The sequence below is a fragment of the Zootoca vivipara genome, chromosome 5 (genome assembly GCF_963506605.1).
Source record: "Zootoca vivipara chromosome 5, rZooViv1.1, whole genome shotgun sequence".
In the NCBI taxonomy this organism is placed as follows: Eukaryota; Metazoa; Chordata; class Lepidosauria; order Squamata; family Lacertidae; genus Zootoca; species Zootoca vivipara.
In genome coordinates this window covers 20,670,945-20,693,986 of record NC_083280.1, presented here as the reverse complement: position 1 = coordinate 20,693,986, position 23,042 = coordinate 20,670,945, and the positions used below count along the sequence as shown (strand labels likewise).

At 39.2% G+C, this 23,042-nt stretch overlaps 1 protein-coding gene across 4 annotated transcripts; it reads left to right on the top strand.

Annotated features, from left to right (window-relative positions):
• The first annotated feature begins 1,360 nt into the window (after window positions 1-1,360).
• Window positions 1,361-21,824, top strand: MLF1 (myeloid leukemia factor 1). 4 transcript variants are annotated; one of them, XM_035133250.2, is made up of 10 exons: window positions 1,361-1,518; window positions 6,616-6,769; window positions 11,390-11,434; window positions 11,557-11,601; window positions 12,629-12,673; window positions 16,301-16,387; window positions 16,773-16,901; window positions 18,255-18,414; window positions 18,629-18,761; window positions 19,461-21,824. In XM_035133250.2, exons 1-10 carry the CDS (start codon window positions 1,472-1,474, stop codon window positions 19,573-19,575), a joined length of 960 nt encoding a protein of 319 aa, XP_034989141.1. In that variant the 5' UTR covers window positions 1,361-1,471; the 3' UTR covers window positions 19,576-21,824. The 4 variants fall into 4 exon arrangements, with proteins under 4 accessions (XP_034989141.1, XP_034989143.1, XP_034989144.1 ...); XM_035133252.2 differs by lacking the exon at window positions 11,557-11,601; XM_035133253.2 differs by lacking the exons at window positions 11,557-11,601; window positions 12,629-12,673.
• The last annotated feature ends 1,218 nt before the right edge of the window (window positions 21,825-23,042 follow it).

Here is a 23,042-nt window from a genome sequence, read left to right as displayed (position 1 = left end):
GGAAGTTACCCCAAGATGTTATGGAAAATTAGGTTTATATAATAATTTTCTTTTGTTTTGTTTTGTTTGTCTGTTTGTTTGTTTTGTCGTATTGTTATTTCTTATAAAATGAATAAAAATTATCTTAAAAATATATATATGTAAATCCGGCACTGGGTCAGAGTACAAGGTGGGCTTACAGTTTGAATCAGAGGTTGCAGGAATTGGAGGAACTGGACCCTCTTGGTGTGTAATGCTTAGAACCCCTCCAGCGAAGGTTGTATATATGTGTAAATAAAGACACCACAGTCTCTGCTGTTTTTTCTCATTTCCAAATGAGAAACACAAACCCTGGATAAGCTCCCAACCCCCTGGAATCTCACACTCCTCAAAAGATTGGGTGGGTGTGCAAGGCTTACAAAGTTTCATCAATAAAGGGAAGGTTGTTGCGTTTTCTCTTTCTCTCTCTCCCCTCATTCATCATTATCATACTCTCCTAAAACAGAGGCCACTTTCTACTTCCAGCACCTTCATTTACTGCTTCTAAACCAGGCTTCCTCAACCTCGACCCTCCAGATGTTTTGAGACCACAATTCCCATCATCCCTGACTGCTGGTCCTGCTAGCTAGGGATCATGGGAGTTGTAGGCCAAAAGCATCTGGAGGGCCGAGCTTGAGGAAGCCTGTTCTGAACTAAATGTGCTCACTAATCCATGATACAGCTGCATTGGGAAAGGTGCGGGGTGGTAATAAAACAAATTATTCTGATAATGCTGTGTATAGTTTTGGTTGTCACCTCACAAAAATGATACGAGAGTTGGAAAATACATCAAAGCAGTGTGCAATTTAAATTACATATTAAAAAAACCAATTAACTCAGATATATTATCCTGCTTTTTAGACCTGCTGCTGGTCTCTCTCGTTTGTAAGATGTGTACGCGTTTTATGTATTCGTTGTTATATCAGACTCCTGTTTAAAAAAAAATTAAAAAACAAAAACACCCCTCAAGGATGGATAAAAAGAAAGAAGGAAGGAAGGAAGGAAGGGCGGGCAGCCTTCATGTTAACTCGGCGCACTCCGAAGCTGCCTCCTTGGCACCGCGATCCCCATATGCTGGGTAGCTTCTCCCCGGAAGCCAGAACTTTGGGGCGGAGGGAGAGCGGCAGCGGCAGCGGCGGAGGAACAGTGAACTGAAGACCACTTAAGGCAGCCAGGCCCCAGTAGGGAGGCCCTGCCTCAGAGCCCGTTGCCATGGCAGCATTCCTGCCCTATTGTCGCCCGCCGCCATGTTGGATGCTCGCCAGGGCCAATGGGAAAGAGAAGCGCACGTTCCGAGGGGGGCGTGGCGAGGGGAAAGGGGCGTGGCGGCGGAACGAGAGGTTCGCCTCCTTAGAGCCCGTCGTCAGGGGAGGCCCGCGAGCGGCTGCAACACCTCGAGCGGGACGCGGCGGGCTGAAGGAGAAGCGAGAGAGGCGCCTCAGGAGTCGGAGCCATGTTCGGGGGTTGGTCCAGAATCTTCGAGGAGGATCCTTTCTTTCGGTGAGGGGGAGGGAGGGTCGGCCTGGCTTATGAGGGGGCGGGGTGCGTGGGGGGGGAGGGGGCTCCGTCCCTCACAGCGTCGCCTGGAGGGAGGCGGTGAAGGCGGCGACGTTGTTTCCCCCATTTGCCCCCGAGACATCCCCCGCTGGGATGCGCATCTCTCCGTTGTCTTTCCCTCTTCTTGTCACACCCCCGCCGACCGTTTTCTGACGTTCCTTCTCTCCAGACGTGTCAAAAAGAGAGAGAGCTGAGCTTGACGGTGTATGTATGGGGGGGGGCGGGCTCAAGCACAACAATAATTCACCCCGCCCCTCATTTTAAGGTGGCTGAATTCTCTTTTATTATCCCCCACCCCACCCCATAGCTGCCAAGTTTTCCCTTTTCTCGCGAGGAAGCCTATTCAGCATAAGGAAATTTCCCTTTAAAAAAAAGGGAGAACTTGGCAGTTATGCCCCAACCTTGCATATTCACTTCAGCAGAATTTGCCTCCCCACCCCCGTTGCGAAGGCGCAATTAAAAAGTTGCATTTTCATGTCCTCGCTGCATCTGGGTGCAGGCTCTTAAATCGAAGCGATAATAACTGCCTTGTGGCCTCATTGATTTCCTTGGGGGGCCCCAAGTTAAGTTTGGGTCCAGTCCAGACTAGTCCTTCTACTCCCACGAAAGTAAGTTATGCCTACTTGAGGCGTGCAATGGAAGAAGAGGGCTGTAGTTCATGAAAGCTTGCCCTACAAGCTGTTGGTTTTAAATGTACCCCTGGTCCCCTCCTTTTTGGTGTGTGTGTGAAGCCTTCCCAAGAGTTCTGGAACTGAGCCACTGGCCTCCTTAGGAAAAGAATGGTTGGAGTGTTCTTTTGGTGCCTTGCTAAGATTTGGTGTGAGCAGTGCTGTTCTCAGCACCTGGGAGTAAAGGGGTTTTTACCATGTTTCCAAGGTGCTGAAAGTGGCACCTATAAACAAGGCTATTTTCTCTTGCTCCCAAGAAGTTTTTAAGTTTCATGCTGATATGCTGAAAGGGATGCCATTCTAAAGCCTTTTTAAAATGCTGTTGTTGTTTTTTTTTTCCAGATAACAAAGAAGTGGTTGTTGTTTCTGTGTTTACTTTCAGAAGCCTAGCATCTTTTAATGTGTTCCCTTTATCATTGTTACTTCTCCAGTAGCATGAAATAGCATGAAAGTGCACAGTAGGAAAAGCACAACAATTAAAGACATTTTTTAGAGAACAATTAATGACCCTTTTGCAACTGAGTTTTTTATGTTGAGTAAGTACTGAAAATCAGAAGGCATAAAATTTTTATTTCATATACAGTGGTGCCTCGACTTACGAATTTAATCCATTCAGAAGGCACCTTCGTAGGTCGAAAAATTCGTAAGTCGAAAAGCGCCATTGGAAACGCGATTTCCCATAGGAATGCATTGGAAGCGGAAAAGTTGAAAAAACCCTAACTAAAACAGCCGGTTTCCGTTCGGATGTTGAGAAATTCGTAAGTGTGCGGCCATTTGCCCCATTCGTAAGTCGAAAAATTCGGTTGTCGAGTCATTCGTAAGTCGAGGTACCGCTGTATATATATATAGAGAGAGAGAGATAGAGATAGATAGAGAGAGAGAGTTTTACATAACATATTACAATTTAAACATATCGTTTGCCTTCACTTTTAGGATTCTCAGAATCCCAAGACTTCCCACCGCCCTTCTCTGGTTTTCAATGTCAATCCCTTTTTCTTTCAGTTTATCCATATTTTAACTAATTTGTTAACAACATTATTACCTCTTTCCATTGTGTTTTGTACATTACAAGTATTACCCTACTCCTTCCAAAGTTTTTAGTTGTTTACAATGTTCTCTTAAATAAATTACCGGTGTATAAGACGACTGGGCATATAAGACGACCCCCAACTTTTCCAGTTAAAATATAGAGTTTGGGATATACTCGCTGTATTAATAAGACGACCCAGTGTATAAGACGACCCCCGACTTTTGAGAAGATTTTTCTGGGTTAAAAAGTAGTCATACGCAGGAATATACAGTATATATTTTTCCCATTCTTTGTTAAACTACTTCTCATCCTGGTCTCTGATTCTCCCGGTCAATTTTGCCATTTCAGCATAGTCCATCATCTTCATTAGCCATTCTTCTTTGGTTGGAACTTTATCTTTCCATCTCTGGGCCAGTAATATTCTTGCTGCTGTTGTTGCATACATAAATAGTCTTTTCTGCTCTTTCAGAATCTCTGTACCTAAAATGCCTAACAAAAAAAGCCTCTGTTTTTTTCACAAATGTTATTTTAAACATTTTCTTCAATTCATGGAAAATGATATATAACGTACCGGTATTTCATTTTGTCCTGTCACAATAGAACATGGGATGGGGGGAGAGAAAAGAATTTATGTTCTTTTAAATAGCTTAAAATACTACTTTTCTCCTGCAGAAATCTAGGCCAAATGCACCTGGGAATCATTCTTCTTTTTTATATAAATTTTATATATGTCAGGCATTGTATCTGGTTAATTCTAAACACACTTACTAGGGAATAACACCCATTGATCACAATGGGACTTACTTCTGAGTAAACACTGCATATTCCCCCTTTAATGCTGGAATCCTATATAGGCTTACCTGGAAATAAGGCTGAGTAGATGGGTATTATAAAAAAATAAGGCTGTGATCCTCTATATGTTTAATTGAGCTCTGTGTGGCTTACACTCAACATGTATAGGATCTGAAGTTCTGCAACTTTCCTTTAATTACATGTTTGTGAGCAACCCTAAATAACTTCAGCATTTGATATGGTGGGGGAGGACCTATGTAGCAAGCTTGTGGTTGACCTTTTAACTTTTATGTCCTGGTTAAACCTGGAATGGGTTTAAAACCCATATCTGATATTAGCTTTTGCTTGATGAATGCCCAGACAGAAGTTATATAACTCAGTGGGCCATCTTCATGCCTAGGTACATACTTAAAAATTGTAATCTGTCTTGATTATATAGCTCAGTTTAAGCTGGATTCAGGAGGCCTAATGCTTTCTTAACACAGTATATGCAGGTGTTTTTGTTTTGGGAACTCCCTTAGTTAGTACACACCCAATCCTGTCTTTGGTGTATTCCCTTAAGCTAAAATTGTACAAGGTCACATCCTTTGAAATCTGAATGGAACTTGTGGATGGTTTTACACAGTGTCAGCAACTTTTTAGATTGCTCTTTTAAAGTCCTTGACAAGGTTCTCAGTTTTTATGTCAGCTTTGCAGCCAACTCCTACTGTATTGAAATGCAGTGGCACTGATCCAAAGGCTTGCATGCACAGGCAGGTTCTTTCCTTTGCACTCGATCCTCCCTCTTTTTAACCACAATCTTGTCCTTTTAGTCTTTATGTAGAAGTCTAAAGGTATCTTGCTGCTGCTTAGGAAGAAATTGACGGGAGGTGCAAATAAAGCAAAGGTACTGGCCTGTGGATACTCCACTTCTAGAAGGTCCACAGTACTGTTGCTGGATTGGGATCAAAGGGTTCATTACTGACTCTGAGCCTCAATACTGCACCTAATTTCTTTTACTAGTCATTTAATTTCCTTTGCAATTTAGCAGGAATTAAGTTTGAAAAGTGCACAGCAAGCACCCACTAGAGCATTTTGGGAATCGTCTCTGCAGGATCTTTGTTTTGGTTTCTTGATTGTCTGGTTCATGTTTGAAGTGAAAATTCATTGCATAGAAGGCCAGCCTGCCTACCCTTTTGCATTTGGAGTGACATGAGGGAGTGCCTGTTAATAGAACCCATGCTGTGTAATGTGGGAAGCAATAGAACCATGGATAGAGGCCGAGACCAGCAATGCACAAAGTCCTATATAGAAACTGCCAACATGTAATGGTAGTCTGAGAAAAAGAATCCTATCAGTATAGGGAAAGGAAGTGTGAACTACAAAGCTCCTAGTTCAAATCTCACAATTTTATGAACTCTTTCCCAAAATTCAGGACTCCCAACTATTACAAAATAAAACAATTACAAAATTGTAATTGTAACTGAAATTGTAATAGCAAGTACTATTCTAGACATTGCAGACTAGATCATCATGCAAGTGGATAGGGCTATTTCACATTGGAATTAATTTCTAAAACAGTGTACTAATATGAAAGCTTCCTCAGCCTCACAAGGAGAGATCTTGATCTGGCAAGCTAGAAATACTGTCTAGGATAAAATTGGTTATAAATGTCTCCCTGACGAAGCAGCTGTTCCAGGGAAGCTCTAGTTGATCTCAGTCAAAATGTTTTCTGGTCCTGCCAAGTTTTTTTCCTGAATAGCGCAGACAGGTGCAGAAGCAGTTTCCCTCCTGCAAAAGACAGTCCTGTGCATTTATTTAGCCAAGAAGTGCTCTGTATTATCACACTCTTGATATTACAGTCATCTGCTGTGGCTGGTCTCTTGTACTGAACCATCTGTTCTAATAAAGCTTTTCTGTAAATAAATAAATAAATAAATTCTGCAGACAAACAGAACAATTATATACACTATCTCAGTCATTTCTAAACTGGATGCCAGAACACACCAGTGTCAGTTGGAAGAACTACCTGCATGCTCAGAGAAATGGTTTAGACTCCTATAAAGCTCTAAAAGCCTTTCAATTGGCTTCCTTTCAGAATAATAAATTTTGTTGTGTGTCTGCAGTAGGAGTGCATAAGGGTCTGGTGACTTCTGTTTCAGTGTATCTGAAGAAGTGTGCATGCACACGAAAGCTCATACCTATGACAAACTTGGTTGGTCTCTAAGGTGCTACTGGAAGGATTTTTTATTTTTATTTTGACTGCATTAGGAGTGATAATGATTGAATGAACCCATTCTACCTGTTACAAAATTATCTGACCTTAGAGGATGTTGTGTTGCCTCTCTGTATGAGTCACTGTTTTGGGTATGCCACTTCCTAATATTCTTTGTGTAACAGCAAAATGTGTATTGATTTTACTTTAAGACAGCAGTATACCGTGGCTGTCCTAAGTAGGGTAAACACTGCACTCTCTCCAGTTTTACACCTTGGAATCTTGTCTGTTTTTCTTAAATGCATGGCTATATATGAGTTGTTTCACTCTCTTCCCCCCTTTAATATTATCTTTAGGGATCCATTTGCCGCACACAATGATCATATGCGTCGTTTCCTTTCTGAACCTTTTGGACGAGATCCATTTCTCTCAATTAAAGATGGTGGGGAAGGAGCTCTACATCAAAGAGGACGTCCTGATTCTCAGGTTGCTTTGAGAGACAATCACAAGGTATGTCATCTTATAGTCTTGCAGATTACCTGTAATCAGTGACAAAGTATGGTGGATCTCAGCTTGCTTCTTCACTCCCCCCAGTTGATGGTTTGGTACTTAGGCCAATCAGTTTACGCTTGGTGCATCTCACATGTAAATGAGAGATAATGATGTTTAACTCTCTTTGTAACTAACCACCAAAACCTAGAATATTAAGTCATGGAGCAAATAAACTAAACATGGTTTAAGGTGTTGAAACTTGCATTCTAACTGATCCCATCTCCTGTAGAAAGATGTATTAGTTGGCAAATTGATTCTTAAGTTTATCTGATTATGCAAACCTGTAACAGTACTATAACATCATGCTTAGTGACGTGATAGTATATTCCATGTAAGGCTGCAATCCTAATGGTGAGCCCCATTGAATTCAAAAGGACTTAACTTCTGAATGGACATGGTTAGGGTTGCAGTCTTGCTGATATTGCAAGTCTTGGCATCAGCTGATATAGAACTTAAATAAATTGACAGGAAACTTAATAGACGTAGCAACTTCAAATATGAAACTGTAACACTTTTTGCTTTACTTCTATATTCACTACGTATTGTACAAGGTATCCACTTGTGTAATGATAAAGTAATATTTCTGCTTCAAAATAATGTTATGGTTACGTTTTTGTTTTGGTTCCTGGGGTTTGGAAGACTCTGTATTTATTTAGGTGTGTTGACTTTTACAATATCTTCTGTTGGCTACTTAGTGTCAAAACTAAGCCTGTGGAATTTGCATTCATGGGTAACATAACCACAGGGGGTGTGGAATTGTGCCAAGATAAGTAACCTATACAGTGGGAACTGATGCTTTAATAAAGCTAGCAGCAGCAGAAACTGTCACCTGCAGGGTAGCCACCAGATCTTGTGCTTCTAGTTTAGAAGCATTTCTATTTGTAATGTAACAGTTGGGTTTGCTTGAGATCAGTTCTGCTTTTGTGAGCAGCACCAGACATTTCAGCAAATGCTTAAACATTTAATCAGATATGCAAAGATGCACTTGGGCTTCTCCATCTTTTGTTGCAATTGCAAGCCTGGGAACTTATATTTAGTCAAACGTTTCCCTGAACTCTGATAATAGCTCTTGCTTGTCTCCAGGAGGATACAGGGGTGTGTGGGAATGTATGCAGAAACTAGTGTATTGTACAGAAGTAAAAAAATGACATTAGCTGCTGTACTGACTGTTATGTGACCCTGAAAAGGTTGCTCAGAATGGAATGTGGCCCTTGAGCTGAAAGAGGTCCCCCACCCCTGCTTTGAATTACAGGCTTATGTCTACAATTCAGAAAAGAATACATAGTTAATTAATCATTTGTCTTTAAAAAAGACCAGATAGAGCAATGCAAACACCCCCATTAAAGCCATCACATTTTATTTGCTATCACTTAAAAAACAAATTCCAAACACTCTTGCTCTGATTGCCTGCCATACATATTGCACATCTAAGAGAGTACGTTAGAACTTGGGAAGCTACCTTAAACCATTGCACAACTCTACACTGGACAGTAGAAATCTTTTTGGCTGTGGAGATTCATACCTTACATGGATCAGAAATCGGGGAGTTATTCTGACCTGGTTGAACAGAAAAGGGCCCAGAATATGTTCCTTATAAACATACTTGGTATCTGTAAGTATGCCAATTCAATTCACCTATCTGAAACAATTGCATTTAAATTGATGGGCCAAGTTGGTACAACAATTGTTGGAACACACAGAGACTGCCTAAGCACTGTTTCTAAATAGAGTTCTTTCAGCCATTCAAGTTTTTTACAAGCTTGTTTTTCTGGCAATGGCAAAGTATTATTTTTTTAAGTATTTGATGCTGACCAATCTATATGCTTTGTTGTTGTTGTTTAGTCATTTAGTTGTGTCTTAAAATGTCTCTGTAGCAGAGCTGGGGAACCTTTAGCCTGCTGGATGTTTTGAACTTTGAATTTCCATTGGTCCCAGACAGCAAGGTTGATGTTCAGAGATGATGAGAGTTGTAGCCTAGCATTGTGTTTTGAACAAATAAATTAAAAAATCATGGTAGTTGACAGCAGCTGAAATAGTGTCTTACCTTTTGAAGTAGAGTATACATACAACACTCTGTGTTGCACGTGGCAGATTATTTTAAAGTTCAATGACTCTATGTATCTTGACACTGTATATTGTATGTGACTTTTTATGGTCTTAAAAAACCCCAAACTTTGTAAGAATGCTATTTAGGATTATAATGTGTTTTGGGGGACCCTAGTAAGCTCTTCATGAAATTACTACAAGCATAAGCATACAAAGGGGCAGCAGTTTATAACCAGAGTGCAATGCTTTTTTAGGAGTTGAAAACAATCCTAGGTCTCAATATATCCAGTTACAGAAGGATACACCAAAGCAGTAAGAGTCTGACTGGGGGATAGAATTACCCAGCTGGATGGGCTTTGCATTTAGGAAGTAAGGCTGCTGTGATGATGACTGTCTTGGATTTATGCAGACTGTGTGTTATTGCATTCATTTTACAAGGACATAATGTGTAGAAACCTGGAAACAATCAAGTTCTCTAAGAGTAATGTTTAAAATGATTCTCCCTCTGAAATGATGTGAGCTTATGTTACTTCCACGTACAGTATTGCTTTTGTCTGTTATTTAGCATTATTATTTCCTTTCCTTTCTCTTAATGAAATCAGGCCCAGTTAACATGAAGCAACCAGCTTCTTAGAAAATTTGCAGCCATCAGTAGTCTAATTGGGATTGGTCATACGTAATGTTAAAAATGTTCCTTTGTTAAGAGATTAATCTTAACACCAATTAGAGCATTGCTGCTGAAAAGCTTCTAGTCCGTATTTGTGGAAGGACAAACAATATACAGTAAGACTGCAACTTATGTGGGGGTTACATTCTGGGGATTGCACCTAAAGCCAAAACTGCATTTAGTCAAAACACATGAGGTGCAATGGTGGGTGGGATTGCCAAAGTCTTTTCCCCTAGATGCCTGTTCCCTTTCTGCCCCCTTTTAATTGTTTTTATTTCCCCCCAAGCACGTAAAGCTGAATGCACACAAATTGAATGTGCATAAGCTTGCTTACGGTACTTTTTACTGTATTGCAAAACAGGCTGCTGTGGCAGCATCACTTATCTGAATAAATACTCATCTTTGGTTGAGTGCTGGGAAGATGTTCCAAGTGTGCGTCTGAATTCCTCCTGCCCTCCAGAATAAAGTAAAGTTACTGTTGCAGGAGCCAAATGAAGTTTTCTGACTCTGGGGAAACAAAGGAGTAGGGATTACATGAGGATAGAAATAAATAAATGAATCTTAGGATCGAAGGGGATAGAGATGGTAGGTTATAGATGGGCAGAGTTGGCTTTGCATGTCCATGACCCTTTGCTTTGTAAAACATAGTGTTAAATGAATAAGTACAAAATGACCATTGTAGTAAAATGCATTTTGATGCGATAGCTTGATGTAAGTATACCTTTCATGTATGCTTTTGTGAATTCAGATTTATATCCAGACTCTCATTTTTTCATGCAGAGATATTCAAGACCAGTTGGCTGAATTCTCATATTAGATGGTGTTTATAGCATCAACTATTTATATGTGTGTACTAGCATATAATTTCTTCACTGTGGATTTATAAGTCAGACCCTTCTGTATATGGTGATAGATTTACTCAGAACTTCTTTGCAATGACCTTTGAAACTGCTGACATGGGAGAGATTATTTGGTTTAACGCCAGGGTTCTATGAATATTTTAGGGAATATGTATGTATTTCATTGCTAACTCTACATTAATCTCTTGCTTTTACATAAAATGAATGCTTGTAGCAGAGTAGCTGCATCACTTATTTTAATTTTTGTGACCTGCAGTTTATTCTAGCTCTTTGAAATTTAGTTACCAAAATTTATCTGTTGAGTAGGAACAGATTTGTTGGTTTTAATCAACTTCTCTCCATCTGAACTGGCTAATACTCAATAAATAGAATTGAGTGTCTGGAAAAGCAGGAAAATTGTAAAGTACTGTACAGAACTTAAAGGTACATGGCAATACTTTGGTACACAAAAGCACATGTATTCAAACCTTAGTATAAACTATGTTTAAATTGAAAGTGCCTATCTTGGGGACCACATTAGATGTGACAGAAGCAGCCCTTTTTCTTCATGTCATTTCCCTGGTCATGTACAAAGCAGGGGTGGGGGGCATCTAATTGTAGCATCAAAAGGGATGCATAGGAGTGAGAGGAATGGAATAATTCTGCTTCCCTTGTCTTACTTGTCTGAAGCTTGTTGTCCATGGCACTGTTCACTCAGCCTAGTTCACGTCAGATAATGGATCCAGGTTGTGATGGGAAGAGTTTGGATAATGGATCATAAGAAGATTACGTGGTGGAGGGTTTGTCTCTTATCCCTCCAGTAGTAATAATTTAACCCATCCCCTGCTTACATGTAAACAGTACGGCTGCCACCGTCACATCTATTTTGGTCCTTTATTGTTTTGGTTATGCTGTGCCTTATTTAAATTTGAGTTAGGGAGTTTTTAGTTTCCCCCCTATTAATTTGAACCATTTGACACATCGTTGTAGTGCAGCAATTCACATAAGGTGATATTTTTCTTTCAGACGATGAGCTGTTCCCTTATGCCTTTTGGCAGTTTTGGTGGCATGGTTAGTATACTAAATGCTAAACTCTGTCTTCTGGTGATCTGGGCATGCCTTCCTTTTGTATTTTAATCTTTAAACCATGTTACTAATATACAAATTTACTTGAACTAATGCTTTTTTTTCAGGCAGCGAGTTTTCCGCTTATGCCTTTTGGCAGTTTTGGTGGCATGGTCAGTATACTAAAATACAGATCTCTAATGCTTGGTGATATAAGCATGTTGTTGTCCTAAAGGCCCATCCAGAATAGTATTCACTTTAGTTTTTGGTCCTTCTCTGTCCCAGAAGAAACCGTAAAATACTTCTCCTGCATTTATAAAAAATATAGTACGTTAAAAATAAATATATATTGATTAAATTAAAATTTTCATTTAAATGCATTTGTATTTGACTAGTATGTATAGAATTATAGTGTTTTTCTTTCCATTCTTTCTTTTCTTTTTGTTGTATTTTTTATGCATCTTTAGTTTCTTTTTTTGTCTTTTGCACATTATTTTGTTTAATTGAAATGTTTTCAATAAAATATAAATAATTAAAAAATACATCTCCTGCATACAAGTTTCCTCTTCCACTCTGTTGGAAGTGTAGGCTCAGTTTTCAAAAAGTTGTTGTGTGAACAGTGCTGAATTTGCAAGATTCCATTTGCACTGGTTTGCTCCCCAAATTGTCCCAATTTGTCTCAAATGGGCCAGCGGTAATAAGACAGGTTAATGAAGTTAGCTGAGCTCTGGGATTATGACATAACTAAGTTAGTTTATAGCATATTAAATCTGCAGCTGGAAATTTATGAAATTCCTAGGTGATCAAGTACAATGCTGGAATTTAACAGTTTAAAAACTCAAGTGTTGGGGTGACAAAAGTTCCAGTAAAAAAGGAGACAAGGCAAGATGATGGTACAACACATTTGCCTGGACCAATAGCACATACAGCCTCTTCAGTAAGGTGAAAATGTCACTCAAAATTTAGAAGGTAAACTAAGTGGCAAAAAGAGTGAGCTGTGCCACTTATGCAAATAGCAGCTGAAGATTTCATGAAAAACCACAAACTGAATGTACCCTGCATGCTTTCATTCTTTAGACCAGACTTTGCCATGCTGATGGGAGTTGTAGTCTCCCATCAAGAGGTTGCCAGGTTGGTGAAGGCTGCTTTAGACAATAGCACTAATGCAGTAATTTATATGAGCTGGTATTTCTCTTTCAGGGAATGAGTTTCCCCCTTATGCCTTTTGGCGGTTTTGGTGGCATGGTTAGTATACTAAACAAACACGAGTTTTTAATTTTTTGCTGATGTGGGCATGTCTGTCTGTTTCTGTTTCGGCCCCCTCCCACAATGCAGAAAGCCTTGTGAAATGCATTTTAGAATTCCCCCCCCCCATTTGTGAACTAACTATTAAACTTCCTATGCTAATATGTAGGACCATCTCTCTTTTCTGCATGCATGAAATAAATTGCCACAAGGGTAAAAACATTCTTACGTTTTCCATAAAGTCTCTGAACTGTTCTTGTTACAATGAATTGGAGTACAGTAGTGGTATTTGCATTGAGAGAGGTCTAGAACGTTATTTATTGGACTCATGCTATTTCTTTTTAATATGCATAGAATAGTGCACATTCCAAAAAGTTACGTTATTAGAGAATAGCACTATATCAAGCAAGTGGCTGGTTCTGCTTTGAGTCTACTATGCTAGTGACATGGGCTTCTCTCCTTTGACATTGAATAACATTTCTGTGAAATGTGGTAGATACCCAGAAACTTCTTTAAGGACTCTTTATCCACCTTTGGGTTTCTTCCGAGACCTTTTTCAAATGAATGTTGAAAAGTAGTACTTCTACTATAGAGGCACCACATTTTCCCAGCATTCAAGTTGGAAAAACTTGTTTGTTTACTGATTTCTTCTTTTGCTCAAAGTACGTCTTCCCCCTTCTTCCTGTTGGCATGTCCACTGCTGTTGCTGTGGAGTGTGATAATGTCTATGATACCATTACTCAAGGCAGGGAACCTCTGTCCCTCTATATGTTGTTGGACTATATGTTGTTGGACTAAACCTCCATCATCACTGACCATTGGCCATGCTGTCTGGGACTGATGAGAATTGTCCAACAACGTCTAGAATGTTGCCTACCCCTGCCTTTAGTGATGAGTGAGACTCTGCGCATCTGTGTGCCTTGCACTGCTCTGTGGTATATAGCCTGCTATTTTGCAGGATTTTTCCAGCACAGTAGCACTCACATAGCTTTTAAAGAAGCAGTGAACATCTGCGATGCCCCCCCCCCAATCCTTGTAACATTGTCTTGGGGGGTCTGCAAACAGTTGTTTTTTAAAATGTTAATTCTTTTAATGCTCTGGTCCCCTCTTCAGTGTTAAAGTGCAGATTTGAACTCATTGGCTTCTCTGCCTGCAAGAGGATAAAGAGCAGTAAAATTATTTCTTTCCTCCCTCACAATCCGTTAAGTGTAGAATGGATATCTCATAATGCCTTTTACTTGATGCTAGAGAGACAGTCTAGCTAAATGTGGTTGGGATATGCTTTGAAGTTTGGTTGTCTTCATAAGCTTATCTAACAACTTTGACTCTTAATTGTTGGCATTCTGTTGCTGACTTCTTGCTGAGCTTGAAAAGTTGCTTCCTTTTCTTTCTGTGCTTTGTCTAGGACTATTATAATTTTGAAGTTAGTAATTTTCTTCTCAATCTGAATTGTTTCTCCACAGTATGTTTTGCATCCGAGTGTATTCCACAGGGTTGTGGGTTCACTGGTCATGGAATGTAGGGAGCATTGGACTTATAAGAACAGCAACTTCTGTATTTTCTAGTCTGCATAATTCCAGGAGACAGTTTATAAATGTATAGGTACTACTATTGTCGGTTGAAGTTTAAACAATCAAGAGATGCTTTGATGAAGCTTCCAGAAATTATGGCTTGGAAGTTAATGCCACAGGTTCAGTTTCCCTGGCCATTCCTTTATTTGCTCCACTTTCTTTCTGCTTCCCTGGCCCTTTTCTCAAAAATTACAGATCTGTTTGAAGCCTAGCATAGAAAAATATACTATACCAAGCAAATATCTATAAGATGTGCCCAGTTCTGCACAGAATTTGGGTTTAATTGCCAACAAATGTGAAGCTTTTGGGCACACAGTGTTTTGCCAATTAACCCTGCAGGTTCTTTAAAAGATCTTTGGTAGTCAGTCTATGAGGGAAAAGATATTTTTATTTGTACAGAATAGGAAAACCTCATCAAACAGCAACAACACAAAACCCCTCAAACAGTAAACCTTCTTACAACGAGAAATAACCCCATAGGAACAGTTCCAAAGAAACAATCCCCCCCCCACCAGATTCAACTGTGGGAAGCCTCAGCAGTGTTTGGTCCATTATCCTCTTCCTCCTCAACCACGTTGCCCTGCACTATTTGTACCTGCCTCAACCAGGTGGGGCTGGATGTCTCCACAGCTGTCACCTGTGCATATAAGGGCTCCTAATCTGGGCAATCAAGCCCCAACTGGGCCACTCTCAGGGGCTCACAGGAAGGGTTGGCTGCATAAAGCCAAACCTGCACCACCTCGGTTTTTCTCCCGCATTTTTCACTACACATGGTACATAAAGTCACCGTTATATCTTACATTAATCCTCTCAGTGAGCCCAGTTTACTTCCTATAAAGGCTTTTGCATGCTTCTGCTAATGTTTCATGTGTCTTGTGCTAGTAATCCATCGGTTGGAATGCATGTGACAAATGGTATCTGTGTAAACGGAAGCCTTGGTAACTGAGAAATCATAACAGACACTGGAGCCAGGTCAACAGTCTTTCATATAAGCCTACTTGTTGTGCACTCTCAACAGACCATATTTTCCTTTGCAGCAAGTGAAATTTTATTCCTAAATTACATATAATAAATCATAGACTGGAATCTGAGTCTTGGATTCTTTCATCAACTCATAAATTCCTGATCTAGGCCTAGCCAATTCAAATAGTCCATAGAAAAGAGTGCAGCTTTTTTGAGCGTTTAATGATAATAAATAAATAAATTAATTAAATAAATAAATTTTTGTCCCCTTTACCCCAGTGAATAACTACATAATGATACTGTATAAAAGAAAAAAGGCAGCAACAAAGTGTTGCCTTTTAATACCTTGCAACATTCTCAAATTCACTTTCATTTTTCGAGTTGGCTTTTTTCCAACATTACATTACTTTAGTTACCTTTCTGATAGTTACTTCAGGCAGTTACTGTGCAGTAGGATTTCAGAACTTTACAATGTCTGGGAAATCTATCCTAAAAGTTCTTACATGAAATCAGTCCATCTTTTGACCAAGTTCATTTGAGGTTAATGAGAAATGCCTTTCTGATCCCTCTAGAGAACTATATTTCAAAAAGCTTCTCACAATTTCCTCTCTAGTAGACTAAGGGCCAAACTAGAGGTGACATGGGATCTGCCATGGTTTTGGTTTTGCTAATTAGAAACCCCACAGGGCTGCTTTGGAAATTGGGGAAGTGTCGCTTTGGAAGATGGTGCCTAAGCCTTTCTAACTAATGCCTTTTCTGCACTCTGAATTACTCCCTGCTTCCCAGCTGCTATTAGATCTGCGGAGGGAAAAAGACAGATACAAATCAAATCAAAATGCTTGGTTTAAAAAGCATCATGTGCTCACCACCTCACACACATGGAATCTTTGTTGTTGTACTCTTTTTACCCTGGTACTCTTGCTTGCTTTTAATGTTATTTAAGGTGGTTGCCTCCCTTCTTCTGGTGCGCCCTTCAAAAAAGTAAAAATGTATGTGTGTGCATATATATATATATAAATAAATAAATGGTGTCAAGAACCTCATGGTGAATGTATGTTTCTCTCTAATTATCTTTTCAATTCTCTTCTGGCAGAACATGGATTTCAGGGATCATTTCTCTGCAATGGACAGAATGATGTCAAACATGAGAAACAGTATGATGGAATTGCACAGAAATTTTGTAAGTTGGTATTTTCCTTAATGTTAAACTAAAAACTACACAAGCGTTCTTCATTAAATTCATATGGTGTCATGGAGTGTGTTTTTACATGCTTCAGGTGCCCAGGCAAGCAACTTTTTACCAATCTGCTGTTATGTACACAAATAAGCATGGTTCTAAATTCTGTTCTCCAAGTGAATGGCTTCACTGCTTAGTCATTCTGAACACTTTGCAGGCTTAGAACAGCCTTTATGGCATTTTGAAGACTAGAGAGAGTTGCAGTCCCATAAGATTTTCACCTTTCCTAATAAATGGAGCAATGTACAACATAAAATCTAGGCTACTGCTATGGACTCCTGTCTTGGTGTTTGCGCTGTTCTTAATCATTTATTATGTTAAATTTCAGGATAAAATGGCACTTGATCCAAATGGTCACTCATTCAGTTCTTCCTCAGTGATGACTTATTCCAAGAAGGGTGATGAACCTCCAAAGGTTTTCCAGGCTTCAGCTCAGACACGTGTGGCTCCAGGAGGGGTAAGTTAGTCTCTTGAGGTTTGGGGGTTCCCCACTGAGATGAATCAACGGACTTTGAATGAAGGATGGGGCAGTAATAATGTAGAGGGAGCATAAGCTTTGTAAATCTTCATGTTCATAACTGGTAAACAAATTGTAATTTTACCATTTTAAACCCCATTTACAACCCTGGTTTGCAGAGCAAGTACAAACCCTATTTAGATGTGGTTTGCTGTGGTTTCCTGGAAGTAGACAACTAAGTGGTGGGCACAAGTGAATTTGTGAGCATAGAGTTCATCCCATAGTACCAAACCATGGGTTTGTGTTGTGTAACTTGGCCTACTGCTTCTTATGACATTTATCAGTGAGATTAGTTGAAGAGGAACATTGAAGAAGCTAAGCAACAATACACATGAATATATCTCACAATGCTACAAATAACTGGCAGTGGCATAAAATAGGTGTCATCTGTTCAGACCAAGTACTTGACTTTTAAATGCTTATATAATGCTTAAGATGCCCTTTCATTTGCTTCCTCACAGCTGTTACATCTAATTTTGTTGAGAAATTTGAATTTGAACCCTGAAGTCAGGTTCATGAATGATTATATATATGCAGAAGGCTGTTGAAAATAACATATAGCAGATCGCTTCAGAGCTCTAGCCAGTACTTGGTTATCAAAAAGCTTCTAATAATATACCTATGAGCATGCCGATAAGCAGAAGCCAAGATTTTCAAGTTGGTTAGCATGACATACTAATAGTTGGTGTCCCTTTCATGTAGCAAATACCAACACACACTTATCTCTGTAGCTGAAAGGTCCATTCACAGGCTATATTTAGATTAGACTTTGGTGGTTTTTGAAACCATTCTAACAGAGAATAATATCAAGACCTTGAGGTGGTAGGAATAGATCCCAGCTCTGCTTTTGGGTGGATCATAGACTTGCATGTTGTGGCCATAGTTCAACAAGTAATAGTGAATGCAGGGAAAAGTATTAAGTACACAACTGGGTATTTTCCTTGTCCGCCCTCCTTTTGCTGCATCAGTTCTTGCTGCTGAAGAAAGAAGCTGTTTTTTAAATGGAACAGCTGCTTATCTCTTCAAAGTGGCAACTGCTGCAGTACAAATGAAGGCAAAGCTCCAACTGTGTTTGGTTCTATGTTGTGTTCAGATGTTAGCATATGTTGTGTGTTTGACACTCTGTTTTCTTTTCACTTCACTCCTTGTTTACAGCAGAGAATATATGTGCATACACTGTGTTCATAACTGTGTTTGCTTGAATAGGGAAATCCAAAATACTAACTGAAAATATTGTTTCTCAGTGGTGACTTTTTAATGTGTGTGTGTGTGTGTGTGTGTGTGTGTATACAGATTAAAGAAACCAGAAAAGCACTTAAAGATTCTGAAACTGGGCTTGAAAAAATGTCGATTGGTCATCACATTCAAGATCGTGCTCATGTTGTTCAGAAGGCCAAGAACAACAAAACTGGTGATGAGGAACTGAATCAAGAATTTGTCAATTTAGATGAAGGTAAGAAACCTTGTGGCTTACATGGGTAACACAGTTCTCCCAATGTTTTACAGAGGTGCACATACATATACATAAAATTTAGTACCGTATATCTGTTTCCTCTCCACTTCACCCCCTATTCGTGTTTTGTATGGGGCTATAGTACCTTTAAACACTTACTGCACTGGTTGCATAAAGTAAGGATGCTCACTTTAAAATTTCATTTGTTGCACAGGTGAAGCTCGTGCATTTGATGAACAATGGCAAAAGGAGATTCTGAGGTACAAGCCCTCAGGAACAAGAAATGGTATAGAAGCACCAAGACATAGAAACAGCTATCAGATAAACAAGGAAGATGCAACAAGGAGGTATGATTTATACCTTGTCTTGTTGCGCTGCTTTCCCAGTTTTCTGTGAGAAAAAAGAATGTCAGAATGCTCTCGTTGAAGTAGATGTCTGCTGTGCTTTGACAGTTTTGTGCAATAACATTTGCTGACTGCTGTTGACAAGTGTTGTGATGCACCACCCATGCACCCATGCAAGCACACTTGTGTTGCGGCTGGATTGCAGGTGTGGGAGACCCAGTCTTGATCCTGAACTTTCCAGTTTCAGTTCGACACCTTCATGAGAAGGGCCTTCAGAAAAATAGAGCCTGTGGAAGAAACAAGGGATTCACCTAATAGTCCCGCATGGATTAAGATGAATGTAAATTGGGCTGGGGGTAAAAGGCTGTGTCATATCTGGCTACTTCAGTTCCTCTCCCGTTAGGAAAGTCTCTGCAATATACACCTATAGGTGTATATTGATTTAAGTCTTGTAATTCTTAAAATGAAATGAAAGAGGGGAGGGAGAATTTGAACCCAGGTTCCACCTTCTAGTTTTGTGAGGAAACTGATAATAATACAGTATAGTCTTTGCGGTTGCTTGGTTGTTATCTGGCTATGAGAGTTCAGTGCGCTTATTTTTCCTAACCTGTTTCCCTTTAAGTTATTTGACCAACTAATATCGTGCAAGTTGTTTTGGATAACCAAACATTAAGTATTCTATCTTTCTAAATACTATTTCAGAGAGAAGACCCCCCGCCCAAGGGTATCCATTGAGGGACCCAGGAAGCCTAAACCTTCTGTGGAGAAGCTCAATATCAAGGGATCACATGTTCCGCTCAAAACCAGCAAAAAATAAATTGCTGTGTTGCTTTTCATGTCATCAGGCTATTTCTTCGGAGGACGCAATAATTCTGGATCAACGACTAAGACCAAGCTCTCTGTTTCTAGCAGTAGTGACTTTTGCTCTCTTGACTATTGAATGTTTGGGATAGCTCCAGCTCCTTGGTAACATTTGCCTTTTGAGAGTAGTTAAGGAAAAACACTGATGCTGGAAAGCACTTTATGGAGGGTTGTTTTTTTAGTATGAGGCAGAATGTCAAAACAAATAGTTTGCATTAACAGTGCTCCAGCAAGTGTAGAGCCAAAAAAAACATGTATCATTGCAGCTACATGTACAAGTATTCAAGGAAGTACAGTTAATAAACTGCAGTTTTTAACTCAAGAAATACGGGTGTAGTTTTGGTGCAGATCCAATCTGTCAGTGTCTAAAGCATTGTAAAGAAGTATCTAGATCTATTAAGCAATACTTTACGAAGTGGCATGTATACTACACTTCTAGTCAATATTGATGAGTCAACAGTCAATATTGATGAGCCTTGCAAAAAAAGTTAGATAAGCTGCATAAATAAAATTGAATTTTATCACAATTTTTCTGTTTTGCATATCTCTTTACACAACAACCATTTCCTAAATTGTTGGCTGTTCCGCTTCCTTGAAAGATAACCCTCTATTTCAGCTCTACTATGCTCTTTTCTAAGATTAAAATGCATGTTACTAGCCTCTTCCCTATAGCAAGAAGGTTACTGTCCTACATATTAAAATGAGCTCTAACCTTTAGGGCAGATTGAAGTTAGGAGTCATACTTGAGCTAGAGAACAACTTAGCAGTATACTTTTTTGACATTCTTGTGAAGGAAAAACAGTTTCTGGATTTTCTGGATTTAATTATGAGATGTAATGGGCTTTTAAATGAATTGTGAATGGAAAAGCTCTAACTTGATCCAGTTTCCATGTTGCATCTGATCGCTGTTCAGATGTTATCAATATAGGTTGCCTAAATAGACCCCATAAGACTTTCTGGGGGGAAAGAACATGAAGAATCTGAATTGCTACACTTATGTCATTAGGACATTACATAAGCTCCAGAAATGGGTTATAAATTTCTCAACATGACTCACTTGGATCTCTATGTATTGGATTGTACTGGTTTGTTTCCCCTGTGGTTGAATAAAGTAGGTTTTCTTTCACTACCTAATTATTACAGTTCCTTATATTATAATGCTAATAATTCTCTTTAAGATATATAAATTGTGGCCACTTGATGCTGGTAGTGCATGTAGGAATTCAAAGAAAGTGACCACCGAAGCCCTTTTCATCTTCAGCCTTCTAAAAGGGAGCAAAAATGCAGGAAAACCCCCACTAATGGTGATTGAGGGCTATATCTAATATTACATATAACAAATTAATGCTCTGCATCTTCTTTTCTTTTGTGACCATACTTTACTCCTTGCTTGTTCATTATTATTGGTTCTTCTATTGGTTGGTTTCTTCTCTCTTTCTCTTGCAAGTTGTTGTAGTTGATGAAAAAATTGGAAGATGAGGGTGTTCTGATATTCGTGGAGGGTTTTCCTTCAAAACAAAATGAAAATTTGTAGAGAAAAAAAATTGTAATAAGACATACTTGTATTCTTAGGCTTAAACCCAACACTGAGTTAGGCATATTTTAAATCCATTGTTAGATTTAGAGAACAGTGAAGAAACTGATTTGCTAGATGTGACTTCACTGTAAAATATACAGGAGGCTCCCATTCATTTTAGAGATCAGACTTCATAAAGAATGTTCCAAGTATGGTCATATTGAGCCTGTTAGCTGTAAATTAAGTGAAGTAATGAGTTACTCTACAAGTTTGGTTACGGCTTGCCAGTTCAAATAGCGCTCTTGTATAGTTTCTTGAACTTTCGACACTTGAATTGTTGTGTGTTAGGGTAATTAACAGAAGGTACAACATATACAAAAATGAAAGTTCAAATTCATTATATTTCAGCATGTTATTGTAGAAGATAATCAGCTAACATACTGTGAGTAGATCCTTTGATTTCGATAGGTCTGCTCTCGGTATGATTACCACTGGCTATCACCCAACTACTCAACCCTTTAAAGTTGCACATGACAGACATTTATATGTATGTATGTTCTTCATGATGAATAAACGATAGGCTAATACTCATTATTTGAGCTGCTAGTATTGCATCAAAATTTATGAATCTAATGGAGAGTTCATGAATAACACTTGCCACTTTATTAATAAAGGTCTATTCAACATAATGCTATACTTGTTGTCATCTAGTTGTGAGAGTTACATCTTCTGCTAAGAAACAGGCATTTTGTATAGTGGATATCTGAGAAACAGTATGATCGTATTTTAAGAAAAGCGAGTATTAGCATCACATTTCCCAAACTTGTAATTTACCTATGCTGTTGTAAACACCCTTATATTCCCCAGACGTTTTCTTTTTCTGGGCAGGAGGGGTAGGAGAGATGTTGTTATAATGCAACTCTCCGTTTGCTGAAATTGTAGTCCATAAACCACTAGTTCCCTAAAATAGGAGCCTAGCTCTCTAAAACTAGTGAAGATGGTTCACAGAATCTAGTAGATGCTGCCAGGAAACACGATTCTGTCCTGGGATGTGGAAATCAATCCCTTGATTTATTAACCTACCATTTAAGATTATGGCTGGCATGTAATCAAGCTAAGAAGTGCAATAAACAAAGATTTTGAAATTGCCACCTGTTCAGTTTGCTTCCCTGCTCTTAATGTAGGAAACTCCAACATGGATTAAACCACCTTTATAGGACAGCAGGTATTCTACATATGCCACTTTTCCTGGCCAGGTTACCTGGATTTTTGAGTGAAATATATAGTAACTCCCCTACCTCTGTTGCTAAACAGTGCAAAGTTAACATTCAGTTTAGCAAGCTCATTGGTCTGTGACCATAAGAATAAAGGAAAATTTTGAGGGTGTTGAATCAAGTTTTCAGAAGCAGAGTTGCATAACAGATGCCGGTAGTGCTGTGACTGAGTGAACTCCAGTTCAAATTTTGCCTCACCCCTCTAGTTCTCCAAGCTGGCAATGATAAAAGCCTAAGCTCCATGCGTCTGTGGTTCCTGGCCTTTCACAAGGTTAGTTTAATTACCTAGTTGATCAGTTAGTTGATATATTTGCCACTGGATACATAAAGGACAGTTTTGTTACCAATACTAGTAACGCCAAGTTTATGTGTAATTGCAAAGTTTTTAAAACACATTTCCTGACTCGGGATGAACATATCTTTTTCCCGCAATCTTTAAAGCTCAGAAAGCTAACTTTTGGCTGGGATCAAACTGTCAGCAAAAGCTTTAGTTTGAAAAGGTTCTCTTCACCGTCCCCCATGAAAGATCCTCCAAAGTTCTAGCCGTGCTGCATGTGCTTGTGGCATTCCACATTCTGTACAGCCTTTTAATTCTCAATTTAGAAGTGCCAAACATAGAGTAGTGAAGCTTGA